Genomic DNA, 15,300 nt, shown 5'->3' with positions numbered 1-15,300 from the left:
CGGCCCTCCTAGTCCGTGCCGAACTCTTAATCTCACCTAGTCCCACCTACCCGCACTCAGCCCATAACCCTCCACTCCTTTCCTGTCCATATACCTATCCAATTTTACCTTAAATGACACAACTGAACTGGCCTCTACTACTTCTACAGGAAGCTCATTCCACACAGCTATCACTCTCTGAGTAAAGAAATACCCTCTCATATTTCCCTTAAACTTTTGCCCCCTAACTCTCAGATCACGTCCTCTCGTTTGAATCTCCCCTACTCTCAATGGAAACAGCCTATTGACGTCAACTCTATCTATCCCTCTCAAAATTTTAAATACCTCGATCAAATCCCCCCTCAACCTTCTACGCTCCAATGAATAGAGACCTAACTTGTTCAACCTTTCTCTGTAACTTAATTGCTGAAATCCAGGTAACATCTTAGTAAATCGTCTCTGCACTCTCTCTAATTTATTGATATCTTTCCTATAATTAGGTGACCAGAACTGTACACAATATTCCAAATTTGGCCTTACCAATGCCTTGTACAATTTTAACATTACATCCCAACTTCTGTACTCAATGCTCTGATTTATAAAGGCCAGCGTTCCAAAAGCCTTCTTCACCACCTTATCTACATGAGGCTCCACCTTCAGGGAACTATGCACTGTTATTCCTAGATCTCTCTGTTCCACTGCATTCCTCAATGCCCCACCATTTACCCTGTATGTTCTATTTGGATTATTCCTGCCAAAATGTAGAACCTCACACTTCTCAGCATTAAACTCCATCTGCCAACGTTAAGCCCATTCTTCTAACCGGCATAAATCTCCCTGCAAGCTTTGAAAACCCACCTCATTATCCACAACACCTCCTACCTTAGTATCATCGGCACACTTACTAATCCAATTTACCACCCCATCATCCAGATCATTTATGTATATTACAAACAACATTGGGCCCAAAACAGATCCCTGAGGCACCCCGCTAGTCACCGGCCTCCATCCCGATAAACAATTATCCATCACTACTCTCTGGCATCTCCCATCTAGCCACTGTTGAATCCATTTTATTACTCCAGCATTAATACCTAACGACTGAACCTTCTTAACTAACCTTCCATGTGGAACTTTGTCAAAGGCTTTGCTGAAGTCCATACAGACTACATCCACTGCCTTACCCTCGTCAACATTCCTCGTAACTTCTTCAAAAAATTCAATAAGGTTTGTCAAACATGACCTTCCACACACAAATCCATGCCGGCTACTCCTAATCAGATCCTGTCTATCCAGATAATTATAAATACTATCTCTAAGAATACTTTCCATTAATTTACCCACCACTGATGTCAAACTGACAGGTCTATAATTGCTAGGCTTACTTCTAGAACCCTTTTAAACAATGGAACCACATGAGCAATGCGCCAATCCTCCGGCACAATCCCCGTTTCTAATGACATCTGAAAGATCTCTGTCAGAGCTCCTGCTTTCTCTACACAAACTTCCCTCAAGGTCCTGGGGAATATCCTGTCAGGACCCGGAGATTTATCCACTTTAAAATGTCTTAAAAGTGCCAGTACTTCCACCTCTTTAATTGTCATAGGTTCCATAACTTCCTTACTTGTTTCCCACACCTTACACAATTCAATATCCTTCTCCTTAGTGAATACCGAAGAGAAGAAATCATTCAAAATCTCTCCCATCTCCCTCGGCTCCACACATAGCTGACCACCCTGATTCTCTAAGGGACCAATTTTATCCCTCACTATCCTCTTGCTTTTAATATAACTGTAGAAACCTTTCAGATTTACTTTCACCTTATTTGCCAAACCAACCTCGTATCTTCTTTTAGCTTTTCTAATCTCTTTCTTAAGATTCCTTTTACATTCTTTATACTCCTCAAGCAATTCCAAATATGAGGCATGTTTGATAGCTCTTGTCCTGTACTTGCTGGAGGGTAGATAACATAGAAACCAAATATTGAAAGGCCTAGATAGTGGATATGGAGAAGATGCTTCCTAGGACCAGAGGGCACAGCCTCAGAATAGAGTGATGTCCATTTAGAAGAGAGATAACGAGCAATGCCTTTTATCTAGATGGTGGTGAATCTGTGGAATTCATTGCCACAGTTGTCTATGGAGGCCAAATCATTAGGTATATTTAAAGCGGAGGTTGATATGTTCTTGATTAGCCAGGATGTCAAAAATTATGTGGAGAAGGCAGGATAATGGAGGTGAGAAGGATAATAATTTAGCCGTGACAGAATGGTGGAATGGCCCAATTCTGTCCCCATGTAAATTATATTTCTAATCTGTATTGGAGTAAACTATCTTTCCCAATAGGTCTGATTTGGGGTTTTCTCTCTCACCCATCTTTTTGGATTTGCTATATTGATCCTTTTGCCATTTTAACAGATGGATCGTGACTATTCAGATAGCAAAGATACTCAAGCTAACCTCTCCCATTACTGGATTATACCTTCAATTTTTCCTCCAACAACAAACTGCTCTACAGATGGGCACCAAGAATATGAATTCCTTTAGCCAAAGCTCCACAATGGGTAGACACAACTGCCCAACACATCACTGGCACCAGTCTACCTGTCAAAAAAGACAGATGTACTGAAGGGTGCTAAAAGAGGGCCAGTAACATCATGAAGGCTTCTATCCACCCTGCTCATGGGCTGTTGGTTCCACTTCCATCTGGGAGGAGGCATCCACACCAGTACCACCAGACTCAAAAACAGTTACTTTCCCCAAGCAGTTAGACTGATCAATACGTCATCACTTCCTGTCATTCACCTAATGTACAGACACTCCAGTCTCTAATGTCACTTTATGGTCATAAAATTTATGTATACAAGCTATCTTTCGTATTTATATTAATTGTGTTTTTTTATTATTATGTTCTTTATTTTATTGTGTTGTGTGGTGCTGCATCGGATTGGAGTAACAATTATTTTGTTCTCCTTTACACTCGAGTACTGGAAATGACATTAAATAATGTTGATATCCCCAACTTCAGTTGGTTATTAGCCAGGGGACAACTATTTTCGATGAAGCTGCTGGAAATACCACAGACATATTAAAAAAAAAAGGTGTCCAGCTGGTGAATGTGTTTAACAGCATGTGCTATAATATGGCAACAAAGCACCACAGTGAAAATTAACTGATTCAAGAATCAGATTCAGTGATCTGGCTCAAAAATACTGGTCTTTCAGCAAAAGGCACTATCTACAAAACATCATAATTGCTACCATCTAGCACACTGCAGTTTCCATGATGCAGAATACATTCAGGCATGTTGGTATTAACGCACAGGACCCAAGCCGACCACTATATGTCATTCACAATAATCAACCTTTGCACAGAAGATGATATGTGCAAAATTGTTTAATCCTCTCAGTGAAGGTACTGCAAAACCACCATTGCTTCACCTTTTTCCAGCACGAGACCATGACCAAGATCGAGACCCATTTCAATACAGGTAATATTATGAGGAGCAACACACACAAAATGCTGGAGGAACTCAGCAGGTCAGGCAGCATCTACTGAGGGGAATAAACAATTGACACTTCAGACCAAAATCCTTCATCAGAATAAGAAAGTGAAGGGAGGAGAAGTAGTGTAGTTTGGCAGGTAATAGGCGAGACCAGGTGAGTGAAAAGGAGTAGGAGAAAAGAAAAGAGAAGCGGAGAGGTAAAGGGCTGAAGGCAGCAGCATCTATCACAAGATGACACTGGATGCTGGGAGAAAGGGAAGGAGGCGGGGCCACCAGAGAAGGATGATAGGCAGGTGAGAAGAGAAAGGGCAAGAGGAGAGCAGGAATGGAGAATGGCAAAGTACAAAAAGGGGGAGAAATCTCTGGAAGTGAGACAAAATTGTTTATGCCATCAGGTTGGAGGCTAACTGGATGGTTTTTTGAGTGCACATTTTGCTGTTTGCTCACAAAGAGTACTCCTGAATCACCAGAAACTGAGTAATTCCCAATATCCATTGAGTGAAAAGAGAAATCATTCCAGCAGATAGTATATCAGAAAAAAAATTAACCATTCTCCCTCCAGTGCCAACAAAATCTACAGCAATTCATGCCATGAGAATTCAAACCAAGTCCAGGCAGTAGAGATCAAGAAAATTCCTGGAATATAGAGGATGCAGAAGTGGACCCCAAGGAGGGCATAAAGGGGATAACTTTGGCAGAGAATTTATAGATATATTAAAGCAAAAGGGGTAACAGGTGAGAGAACAGGGTTCCTCAAAGACCAAGGAGGGCATTTTGTGTGAAGCCGCAAGATCTCTAGATGTCTTAAAGGACATGAAGGTGGACAAATCTCCGGTGCCAAATCCCACTGTGCAAGGCCAGTGAAGCAACTGCAGGAGCTCTAGCAGTGATAGTTGTATCATCGTAAGCCACAGATGAGATGTCATGGCGACTGCGGTGCCTTTTAGAAGGGCAGCAAAGAAAATCCTGTAATTATTGACCAATAAGTCTTATTTCTAGACTAGGTAATTAGAGGCAATTGGTGCGCTGCTCTGAAAGATCAGATCACATGGGATCCAGGGAGAGCTGGAGAACTCGACATACACTTGGCCTGATGGTAGGAAGCAGAGTGTGATGGTGCAAGGTTGTTTGTCTAATTAGTGATGTGTCTCAGAGACTGGTGCTAGCTCCATTGTTGTTTGTCAGAAATATCAACTATTGAGATTAAATATAAAAGGTTAATAAGTTTGCAGATGACAACAAAACAGGTGATTTAGTCAATTATGGTTATCAAAAATTACAGGGCGATTTTGATCAGCTGAATAAGTGGGCCAAGGATTGGGAAATGAAGCTTAATTCAGTTGAATGCAAGATGCTGCAGTTTGGAAAGACAAATCCACGAAGAACTTACACAGTGAACAGCAGGGCCCTGGGGAGTGTTGCAGAACAGCAAGAACTTGAAGTGCAAGCACATGACTCCCTGAAAGTGAAGTCAAGAGTAGACAGGGTGGTGGTGAAGGCTTTTGACACACTGCCCTTCATCAGTCAGGACACTGAGTACAAAGGTTGGGAAGGAAAAGTGCCAGTGTACAGGTGGCTTGTGAGGCTACATATGGAGTGCTTTGCTCATCCTGTTACAGGAAAGATGTTATTAAACTGGAAAGATTGCTGGAAATATCTACAAGGATGTTGTCAGGACTTGAGGGACTGAGTCACAGGACCAGCTTGGACAGGCTGCGATTTTATTCCTTAGAGTATAGGAGACTGACAAGTGATCTTATAGAGGTATATAAAATAATGAGGGGCACAGAGAGGGTGAATACACTCAGTCTTTTCCCCAGGGTTGGGGAATTAAGAACTGGAATATTTAGATTTAGGATGAGAGGGGAAAGATTTAATTGTAATTTGATTTATTAAATTTCATTATTTCATTAGGAGTTTGAGGAGACATGGTATATAACCAAAAACTCTTGTAAGTTTCTACAGAAGTACCGTGGAGAGCATTCTAAATGGTTGCATCATCTGGTATAGAGGGAACCACTGCACAGGATCAGAAAAAGCTGCAGAAAGTTGTAAACTTGGCCAGTTGCATCATGGGCACTAGTCTCAAGGACACCTTCAAAAAGCAAAGCCATAAAAAAGTGGCATCCATCATTAAGGAACCCCCATCACCCAGGGCATCCCCTCTTCTCAGCACCCTGAAGACCCACACTCAACATTTTAGGAACAGCTTCTTCCCCTGTCATCATACTTCTGAATAGATAATGAACCCATGTGCACTACTTTAACGTCATTTTTCTTTTCTTTTGCTCTCTTTTTGCAGTATTTAATTTTTTAAATATACATCATTGTACTTTTATGTATTCCAAAGTACTGTTGCCACAAAACACACTTTTCACGACATTGGTCAGTAATATTAAAGCAGATTCTGAAGCAATGTGTTGTTTTACACAAAGGGTGGCATGCTTGTGAAACGGGACAATAACAACAGTTGGACTGGAAAGTTTAGATGGCGATGAGCAAAATGGGCATCTTAGTGAGCATGGACTAGCTGGGTCTCGTGCTGGATAATGTTCTGAACTCCAAGTCACCATGGACAAGAATCAGCACCAACACTGATAAAGCAACAGCACAGAAGCAGTAGTACAGGCCCCAGAATCCATACGGTATCTCAAAGCTTCATTACTGCAAAAATAAACTAAACTTAGCGACACAACATGCTGGAGGGACTCAGCAGGCCAGGCAGCATCTATGAAAAAAAGTACAGTTGATGTTTCGGCCGAGACCCTTCAGCAAGATTGGAGAAAAAAAAAAATGAGGAGTAGAGTTAAATGGTGAGGGTAGGGGAAGGAGAAACTCAAGGTGATGAGTGAAACTGGGAGGGGGAGTAAAGAACTGTGAAACTGATTGGTGAAAGAGATACAGGGCTGGAGAAGGGGAGCCCAATGGGAGAGAATAGAAGGCCATGGAAGAAAGAAAAGGTGGGAGGAGCACCAGAGGGAGTCGATGGGCAGGTAAGGAGATAAGGTGAGAGGGGAAAGGGAATAGTGAAGGAGATGGGGGGGGGGGGTAGAAATTACCGGAAATTCGAGAAATTGATGCTCATCCCATCAGGTTGGTGGCTACCCAGATGGATTATAAGGTGTTGATCCTCTAACGTAAGTGTGGCCTCATCGTAACAGTAGAGGCCATGGATTGACATATCGGAATGGGAATGGGATGTGGAACTAAAATGGATGGCATCTGGGAAATCTGGCTTTTTCTGGTGGATGGAGCCCAGGTGCTCAGTGAAACAAACTCCCAATCTACATCAGGTCTCACCAATGTACAGGAGACCACACTGGTTGCACTAGACACTGTAAATGACCCCAACGGACTCACAGGTGAAGTGTCGCCTCACCTGGAAGGATTGTTTAGGGCCCTGAATGGTAGTGAGGGAGGAAGTGTAGGGGTAGGCGTAGCACTTGCTCCGCTTGCAAGGATAGTGCCAAGAGGGAGAACGAATGGACAAGGGAGTCACGTGGGGAGCAATCCCTGTGGAAAGCAGAAAGTGGGGGAGAGGGAAATATGTGCTTGGTGCTGGGAGCCCGTTGGAGATGGCAGAGTTGCAGAGAATTGTGTGTTGGATGCAGAAGCTTGTTTTTGTGCGTTGCTTGGACTTCCAGCATCTGCAGATTTTCTCTTGTTTGTAAACTAAACCCAATTGTTTTTTCCAGGAAGTTACTATGCCTTATGGCTTAGTTAGGCAACAAACTTAGCCCAGCAAATTCCTTGCTTCCAGGCATCTGACAATAACAAACACATCAATATTGACGGGTTTGCAGCATACACAGCACTTCTGATTATTGATCAATCAGTTATAGATCCAAATGGTCACCCTATGGATGGGACAACCAATTTAACACGGGAGCTGAACTGAAACAGAGTTCAAACTCCCTGAGAAAGTAATACTTAGTAAAATTGCTCTCATTTTCCAAGAATGGCAGAAAATAATCAGCTTCTTCTCAAAATGCATTTCACTTTTATAACCACCCACGAGCATGGACTGATTTCTACTTGTATTCCACGCCTTCCTTCCTCATTCCCTTGCATTAAATGTGAACCATTAATACATACCACCAGGTATCCCAGTACTGAACTAAAACAGACTATTCTGTAAATATTTAAAATCAGACAGCAGCTACACAGAGAAAAATAGCATTAATATTTTAGAGAAATAGTCATTGATAAGAACCAGGAAAAGGGAGAGATTTTAAAAGATTTATGATCTAGCAATAAACACTACTGCCAGAACTCTTGCAGAAAATGCTAGAGGAATTCAGCACGTCAGACAGCATCAATGGAGGGAAATATACAGTCCATGTATATCTTGTCAAAGGGTAGGTTAGCAGGATAGGCAGGCACAAAAAGTAAATGCAAAAAAGCTATGATCTTTGTCTAAGATACAAATCTCCCTTTTCCAGAAATATGAATTCTGAGGAAAGATGAAGCTAAAGTAATTATTGAAAACAGGAGCACAGAGGTTAAGTTACTGTTGTAGCTTCCAGAGCTTGGACTATTCATTCAGAAACATTCAAGTTCCACAATGGCAATTAGGGAATTTCATTGCAAGCAACTTAATAAACCTGGTAGAAAAAGTTAGTATCAGCAATCAGAACACGACAGTACAGCACAGGAAAAGGCCCTTTGGCCTACAGTATAAATCAAGAGAACCAATCATCTGGTAAAGTACAGAATGCCAAATGAGAATGGTTCTTCAGAGAAGAAAATGTATTCATCTGTGAAAAGCCATCCCCAGCACTGTGGTTACCCATCTCCTGAATATCCTGGCAACCCACTCATAACAAGGGAGGTACAAGCAATAAACTCTGCCTGGAGCAGCACAGCCTGTGTTCAGATACAAAACTAAGCACACCAACTACTCAAATTAAAGCCAAGTAGTAATGGGACATTGAGCAGCATCAGATCAGATTTGGTTTGAGAAACACCCAGGATAGAGGAAAGACAACAGTTGACTATCGTTGACTAGTCTGTCACGCTATTTAATTACTTCGAGATACAGCTTCCATCCCTTCGAGCCATGCCACCCAGCAACCCCAACAACCCTGATGTAACCCTAACCCAAATCACAGGACAACTTACAATGACCAATTAACCTATTCAGTACGTCTTTGGACTGCATGAGGAAACTGGAGCACCTGGAGAAAACCCACACATTCCACGGGGAGGACTTACTGAGAATGCCAGAATGAACTCTGAACTCTCAATGCTCCAAGCCGTAATAGCGCACAGCAACCGCTACACTACCATACTGTCTCAGCATGAAATATCCACTGGTTATTCCTTGCTGACTTCCTCCAGCATTGCAAGTGTGCTACTCTGGAGCTCCTGCATCTGCAGAATCTCTTGTGTAGTAAATGATACTTTAATCTCGCTGACAGCACAAAAGGGCATCAATCCTGAACTACTGGCCTAGACATTTGGTCAAGGCTTGCCCTTAAACATATCTAAATTCATTGAACCATAAATTATACAGCACAGAAACAGGCCTTTCAGTCCCACTTGTACATGCAACTGATGTGCCTTCCTGAGCTGGTCACATTTGCCCAGAACCTTTAAACCTCTCCCTTCCGTTTAATATGACCAATCTCATGTAAACCTTCACACCCTGGTTCACAAGTGTCTGTCTATATATTCAACTAAAAATTTAAGTCTGCTTCCACCACATTGAGGAAACGATCTACAAAAGAGAAAGAAAATGTCACCTCATTTCTGCCGTTTTAAACATCAATAATCCCTGCTTCCACATTCTCTCTACATCCAACCTGTCAGGAGCCCTTGAGGTCTTCTATGGCCCCCTCACTCTTGTCAACTCATGTAGATTCATGCCCAACCCATTCAAACTGTTGTCTCCAGAAAACCATCCCCATGCTGCTTTCAAACCAGCAGATAAGGACAGTAAGGCTGTGCAGTGCTCTAGATGTGCTGCACCAGGCCCTGCGTAACTGCAACGCATCACCAGGGCTGCCAACACGTTAACATTGTGATGTGGAAGGCATCACTAGATTCACAGCATGACTTCTAAGAATATGATTAAAGCCTTGTATTCTTCTCCATCCAAGCCCATTGAATTCTTGAGTTACAAGGTTGACAGATGAAAGGAGTTATTAGAGATGATAACTGTGCTGTCACAAGTTTCTGAAGGGTGCATTCTATAATGGGCATTGATAATAAGACATGTCCTTGAATTGAAAACAGAATTGATTAACATACCTTGTAAAAGAAATTCTGCATGGCTACCACTACAAGAAACCTAAAGATTAAAATAAATGGGGCTGGTAAACAGGAGTACAAATTTGGGGTCATAGCCAGACCTTATCAAGTGGAACAGGCTTCAGAGTCTGTGGGGCTTACCCTCATCAATTTACATGTTTGTATGCGCAGGAAATTATGTCAAAGCTTTCCTTCGCACACTGTACAGATAAAGCTCTATCAATGCACATTGATAAATCTGTACTGGATCCAGATGATGACACATCTCAAGCAGTGAATCGCAGATGAGATTTACTATTGATTAATACAGGAATATACGTATGGGTAATGGTGGTGCGCTAACTTTTGGGCTCAAGTAATGTTGAGATCCACATATAATAATGAACAAGTGTTGCCTGGATTAGACGATACAAGTTATCCGGAGAGGTTGGAAAAATTTGGATTTTCTCTGAAACACTGGAGGCTGAAGGTAGACCTGATCAGTCTGTGTAAATGATGAGTGGGAATGTCAAACACTGGAACAGTACAGCACAGGAACAGGCCATTTGGCCCTTGCAGTTGTATTCGAATTACCAACTAATCTTATCTGCCTACACAATGTCCATGTCCTACAATTTCCCTCACATTCATGGGGCTAACTAAGCGTCTCATGTTTCTGCCTCTGCCACCACCCCAAGCAGTGCATCCTAGGCCCCAACCACTCTGTGTAAACAAAAACCTGCTCCTCACAAAACTGTAAGATGAGTTGATCAAAGTTTAAAGGAACAGGGTGGTAGGGGTCTGGAATACATTTTGGGGACAGCGAAGAGGGAGACACAACAGCAAAGTTTAAGCAGCATTTAGAACAGATGATGAATAGTGGGATACAGATGTGAGACTTTGGCCTCAGTACCTTCCTGTGCAATTGGATCCTTGATTTCATCACATACAGACCTCACACAGTTTGAACTGGCAACATCACCTGCTCTACTCACTTTATACTATGAGGCCAAGCACAGCTCCAACACTGTATTTAATGTTTGCTGATGAAACCACTGTTGTAAGCCGAATCAGCATACAGGACTGAGATTGTAAAATCTGACTGGGTGGCACCACACTCAACGTCAGCAAACAAGGAGCTGATTACTGGAGGAAACCAGAGGTCTATGAGCCAGTCCTCACCAGAGGATCAGAAACTTTAAACTCTTTGGTGTTATCATTTCAGAGGATCTACTCTGGGCCCAGCACACACCTCTACTTCCTTAAGACTTTGCGAAAATTTAGCATGACATCTAATACTTTGACAAACTTCTATAGATGTGTGGTGGACTGGCTGCATCACAGCCTGGTATGGAGATGCCTATGCCCTTGAATGGAGAAGCCTACAAAAAGGCCCAGTCCATCATAGTTAAAGCCCTCCCCACCACTGAGCACATCTACATGGAACAATGTCACAGGAAAGCAACAACACCTAGGTCACTGCTGCCATCAGGAAGGTTGTACAGGAGCCTCAGGACCCACTTCACTTGCCCTACCTTTGAACTGTTCCACAACCTATGAACTCACTTTCAAGGTCTCTTCATCTCAAGTTCTCAATATTTTTTGCTTATTTATTATTGTTTCTTTTTCTTCCTTTTGTATTTGCACATTGGTTGATTGTTTGTCTGTCCTGTTGGGTGGGGTCTTTCATCGACTCTATTCTGTTCCTTGGATTTACAGAATATACCCACAAGAAAATGAACCTCATAGTTGTACATGGTAACATACAGTGCTTATGAAAAGCATTCCCCTCCAGCCAAAGTTTTCATGTTTTAATGTTTTACAACATTGAATCACAGTGGATTTAATTTGGGTTTTTTTGACATTGATCAACAGAAAGAGTTTTGCATCAAAGTGAAAACAGATCTCTACAAAGTGATCTTAATTACTAACAAATATAAAACACAATAACTGATTGCATCAGTATTCAACCCCTTTAATATGACACACCAAATCAACACTAGTGCAGCAGTCACATAATTAGTTAAATGGAGATCAGTTTATGGAGACCATGTGTAGTCAAAGTGTTCCAATTGATTGTAGTAAAAATACACCTGTATCTGGAAGGTCTAGCTGTTGGTGAGTCAGTATCCTGGCAAAAACTACACCCTGTAAACAAACGAACACTGCAAGCAACTCCATGAAAAGATTATTGAAAAGCACAAGTCAAGAGATAGATACAAACATTTCCAAGCCTCTGAATATCCTCAGAGTACAGTTAAGTCAATCAAGAATTGGAAAGAACATGACTCTGCCTAGAGCAAGCTGTCCTCAAAAACAGTGACATGCAAGAAGGGGACTACTCATGGAGGCCACCAAGAGACCTATGACAACCCTGGAGGAGTTAAAAGCTTCAGTGGCTAAGACAGGAGACACTGTGTATACAACAACTGTTGCCTGGGTGTTTCACCAGTTGCAGCTTCATGAGAGGCTGGCAAAGAAAAAGCCACTGTTGAAAAAAACTCACATAAAATCTCGGCTAGAGTTTGCCAAAAACCATGTGGGAGTCTCTGAAGTCAACTGGAATAAGGTTCTACTGTTTGATGAAACCAAAATTAAGATTTTTGGCCATCAGATTAAACGCTATGTTTGGCATAAGGCAAACACCACACACCCCTACCATGGTCAAAAACACACCACCCCTACCGTGAAGCATCATGCTGTGGGATGTTTCACTGCCTCAGGCCCTGGAAGACTTGTGAAGGTAGAGGGCAAAATGAATGCAGCAAAATACAGAGAAATCCTGGAGGAAAACCTGACGCAGTCTGCAAGAGAACTGCGACTTGGGAGATTTGTTTTCCAGCAAGACAATGACCCCAAACATAAAGCCAAAGCTACACAGGAATGGTTTTAAAAAAAAACAAAGTTAATGTCCTGGAGTGGCCAAGTCAGAGTCTAGACCTCAATCCAATTGAGAATTTGTGACTGGACTTGGAAAAGGGTTGTTCATTCACATGCAGTCTCACAGAGCTTGGGTAGTTTTGTAAAGAAGAATGGGGGAAAAACCGCAGTGTCCAGATGTACAAAGCTGATAGAGACCTATCCACACAGAGTCAAGGCTGTAATTGCTGCTAAAGGTGCATCTACTAAATATTGACTTGAAGGGGGTACTTATGCAATCAATTATTTTGTGTTTTATATTTGTAATTAATTTAGATCATGTGTAGAGATGTTTTAACTTTGACACAAAAGTATTTTTCTATGGATCAGTGTAAAAAAAAGCCAAATTAACTCCACTGTGATTCAATGCTGAAAACTTCCAAGGGGTGTGAATATTTTGCATAGGCACTTTTGTTTTGAATTTTGATGGGTCTAGCTAGATTGGCATGAAGGTTGCCGTAACCAGGGTGGACTGAAAAACCTCTTTCTGTGCTGTAGCTAATATTGCAGATGTAGGATTTCAACTAGAAACATCAACATCCCCTCCCCACAGATGTAACTCAGCCCACTGAGTTCCTCCAGATACCAGCAACTACAGTCTCCAAGAAGCCGCATTACCCATTTGTTCTTCCATTTTGTACGCTCTGAAGTAAATGTACTGTAATACTTCTTGCAGCTCAATGCTGCAGCACTCCCTAAGGAACTCACTGGAGATCAACCCAGAGCAAGTGAATCAGTCGGGAGAGGGCAAGGCCCACTCAAGGATAAAGGGAGAAACACAAGGGATTCTGTGGATGCTGGAAATCCAGAGCAACACACACAAAATGTTGCAGAAACTCAGGTCAGGCAGCATCTATGGAGAGGAATAAGCAGTCAACTTTTCAGACTGAGACCCTTCATCAGGACTTGGATGCAAAGGACGTGGATGAGGTCTTCAACGATTACTTTACATCAGTATTCACCGAGGGAGGCATGGAGAATAGGGAGATCAGTGCCAAGTGTCATCACTTCCAAGGATCTATCAATGCATGCAATGCAGCGGCTATACTTCATTAGTAGTTTAATGTGATTCAGTATGCCATCGAAAACTTCAGCAAATATCTACGAAAGTTCAGTGGAGAGCATTCTCCACTGCAACAGAGGCTGCTTGATGTTGTAGACTCTGCCTGTTCTATCACAGGCACAATGCTTCCCTCAGCAGAGGTCATCTTTAAGCAGTGAGCCTTCACAACTCAGCCAGGGACTGTCCAGAGCCCAGATGCAAAAGGAAGGGCAAGTAACTCCCACAGAAACACCAACAGAAGCTCCAAAGCCCTGAGAAAGTAAGGATCTTCAAAGATGGGCTACTCCTGGGTTCAACTTGAAAGGCTAGCTCAGATCAGAAGACTCTGGCGAGCAACTGTCAGCGGCCTATCCCCAGTGGAAGTGATGGGCTTACAAAAAGCAGAAGTGAGCCTTAGGCTCCTCTTCAATGACAGTAATGAGAATTGGGTATGTCCCAGATGGTGAAGATCTTGCCAGGTGGATGCTGACTTTCAGAGGCACTTTTATCAGGTAATACTGCATATAATAAATTTATATCTTTGCACTGTCCTGCTGCCACCAAATAACACTATTTATATAAGGTTATCTAAAAATAATACAGCAGAGTGGTTTGACATAGATACCTACAACGTGGCTGCATGCAATAATAACAATATCATATATTTAGCAATAAGCAACTAATGGGTAACTGACATAAAGATGAAGAAGACTAAACTGTCAGAGTAGGCTTGACGACCGCCTCTTAACGGTGACATCCACCCCTTTGCTTGGGAGACAGCTTTGGCTGAGCAAGACCAAACACCAATGCCCCGAACCAGGGTGGGGAAGAGAGGGCCAGAAGCCGGGAGGCCGGAGCTACACTGGGGGTTATACTAGAGAGGCCTAGGGCTGGGCAGCTTCCCTTAAATCAATTGCGGGACGACAGGAGCCGGGTGGGCGGCGCTACTGCCCCCGAGGCGCACTCACCATGCTTATTCTGCGATGATATGCCGGTCCGGCTCATGCTCCGAGCGCCCCTGAGCAGTCCCTTTAAGCGACGGGAGGCGGGCTGCAGCGTCTGACTCTCGGGCCTACAGGCCAGGCCTCCTCCGCGCCATTTCCGCTGCCGCCCCGGATCCGCCCAACGCGCAGGACCGGGCCGGCTCAGACCGGATCGCGCCGGATCCCTACGCGCTCACTCATTGGCGAGCAGACAGGGCTCGAGTGGCTATTGGCTGGTTGGCAGCGTACCCGGTAATTGGTCTCGCAAGGGGAGGGGAGAACCTCTGGTTGGTTTGTTCAGATGTGCGGCTGAGCAGGAGCTCTAATGTGATTGGTGGCTCCGAAAGTGACCGACTGACAGGTCAGGTGACCGAAGGTCACGCGAACTCGATCTCCCAACCACGTGACCTGCGTGAAGGTGAAGGCGTCGCCTGCGAAGGGCAGTTCAGCCCATTTAATGCGCTAGCATTTACTCAGTTCAGGGGCGATCCTGTCCGTCACTCATTTGCTGTGTATCATCTAACATCTAAATATTACCTTGGAATGAAATGCCTGAAACTGCAGAGAGGTGCGGACACAGCTCAGTATATCAGTGACTCCAGCACTCTGTCTACACTTCCTGCTGCCTCAGTAAAACACCCA

General features: G+C 43.1%; 1 protein-coding gene across 1 annotated transcript in view; it reads right to left on the bottom strand.

Moving 5' to 3' along the window:
- The window catches only part of xpo6 (exportin 6), a 166,215-nt gene extending 151,416 nt beyond the window's left edge, over positions 1 to 14,799 (bottom strand). The window contains exon 1 of the mRNA XM_059978874.1: positions 14,644 to 14,799. Coding sequence (XP_059834857.1) covers positions 14,644 to 14,646 — 3 coding nt within the window. The 5' untranslated portion in view covers positions 14,647 to 14,799. The remainder of the gene's footprint in view (positions 1 to 14,643) is intronic.
- Between the last annotated feature and the right edge of the window lie 501 nt (positions 14,800 to 15,300).

This window comes from Hypanus sabinus, chromosome 9, assembly GCF_030144855.1.
Source record: "Hypanus sabinus isolate sHypSab1 chromosome 9, sHypSab1.hap1, whole genome shotgun sequence".
Lineage (NCBI taxonomy): Eukaryota > Metazoa > Chordata > Chondrichthyes > Myliobatiformes > Dasyatidae > Hypanus > Hypanus sabinus.
This window is presented reverse-complemented; position numbering and strand designations above follow the sequence as displayed.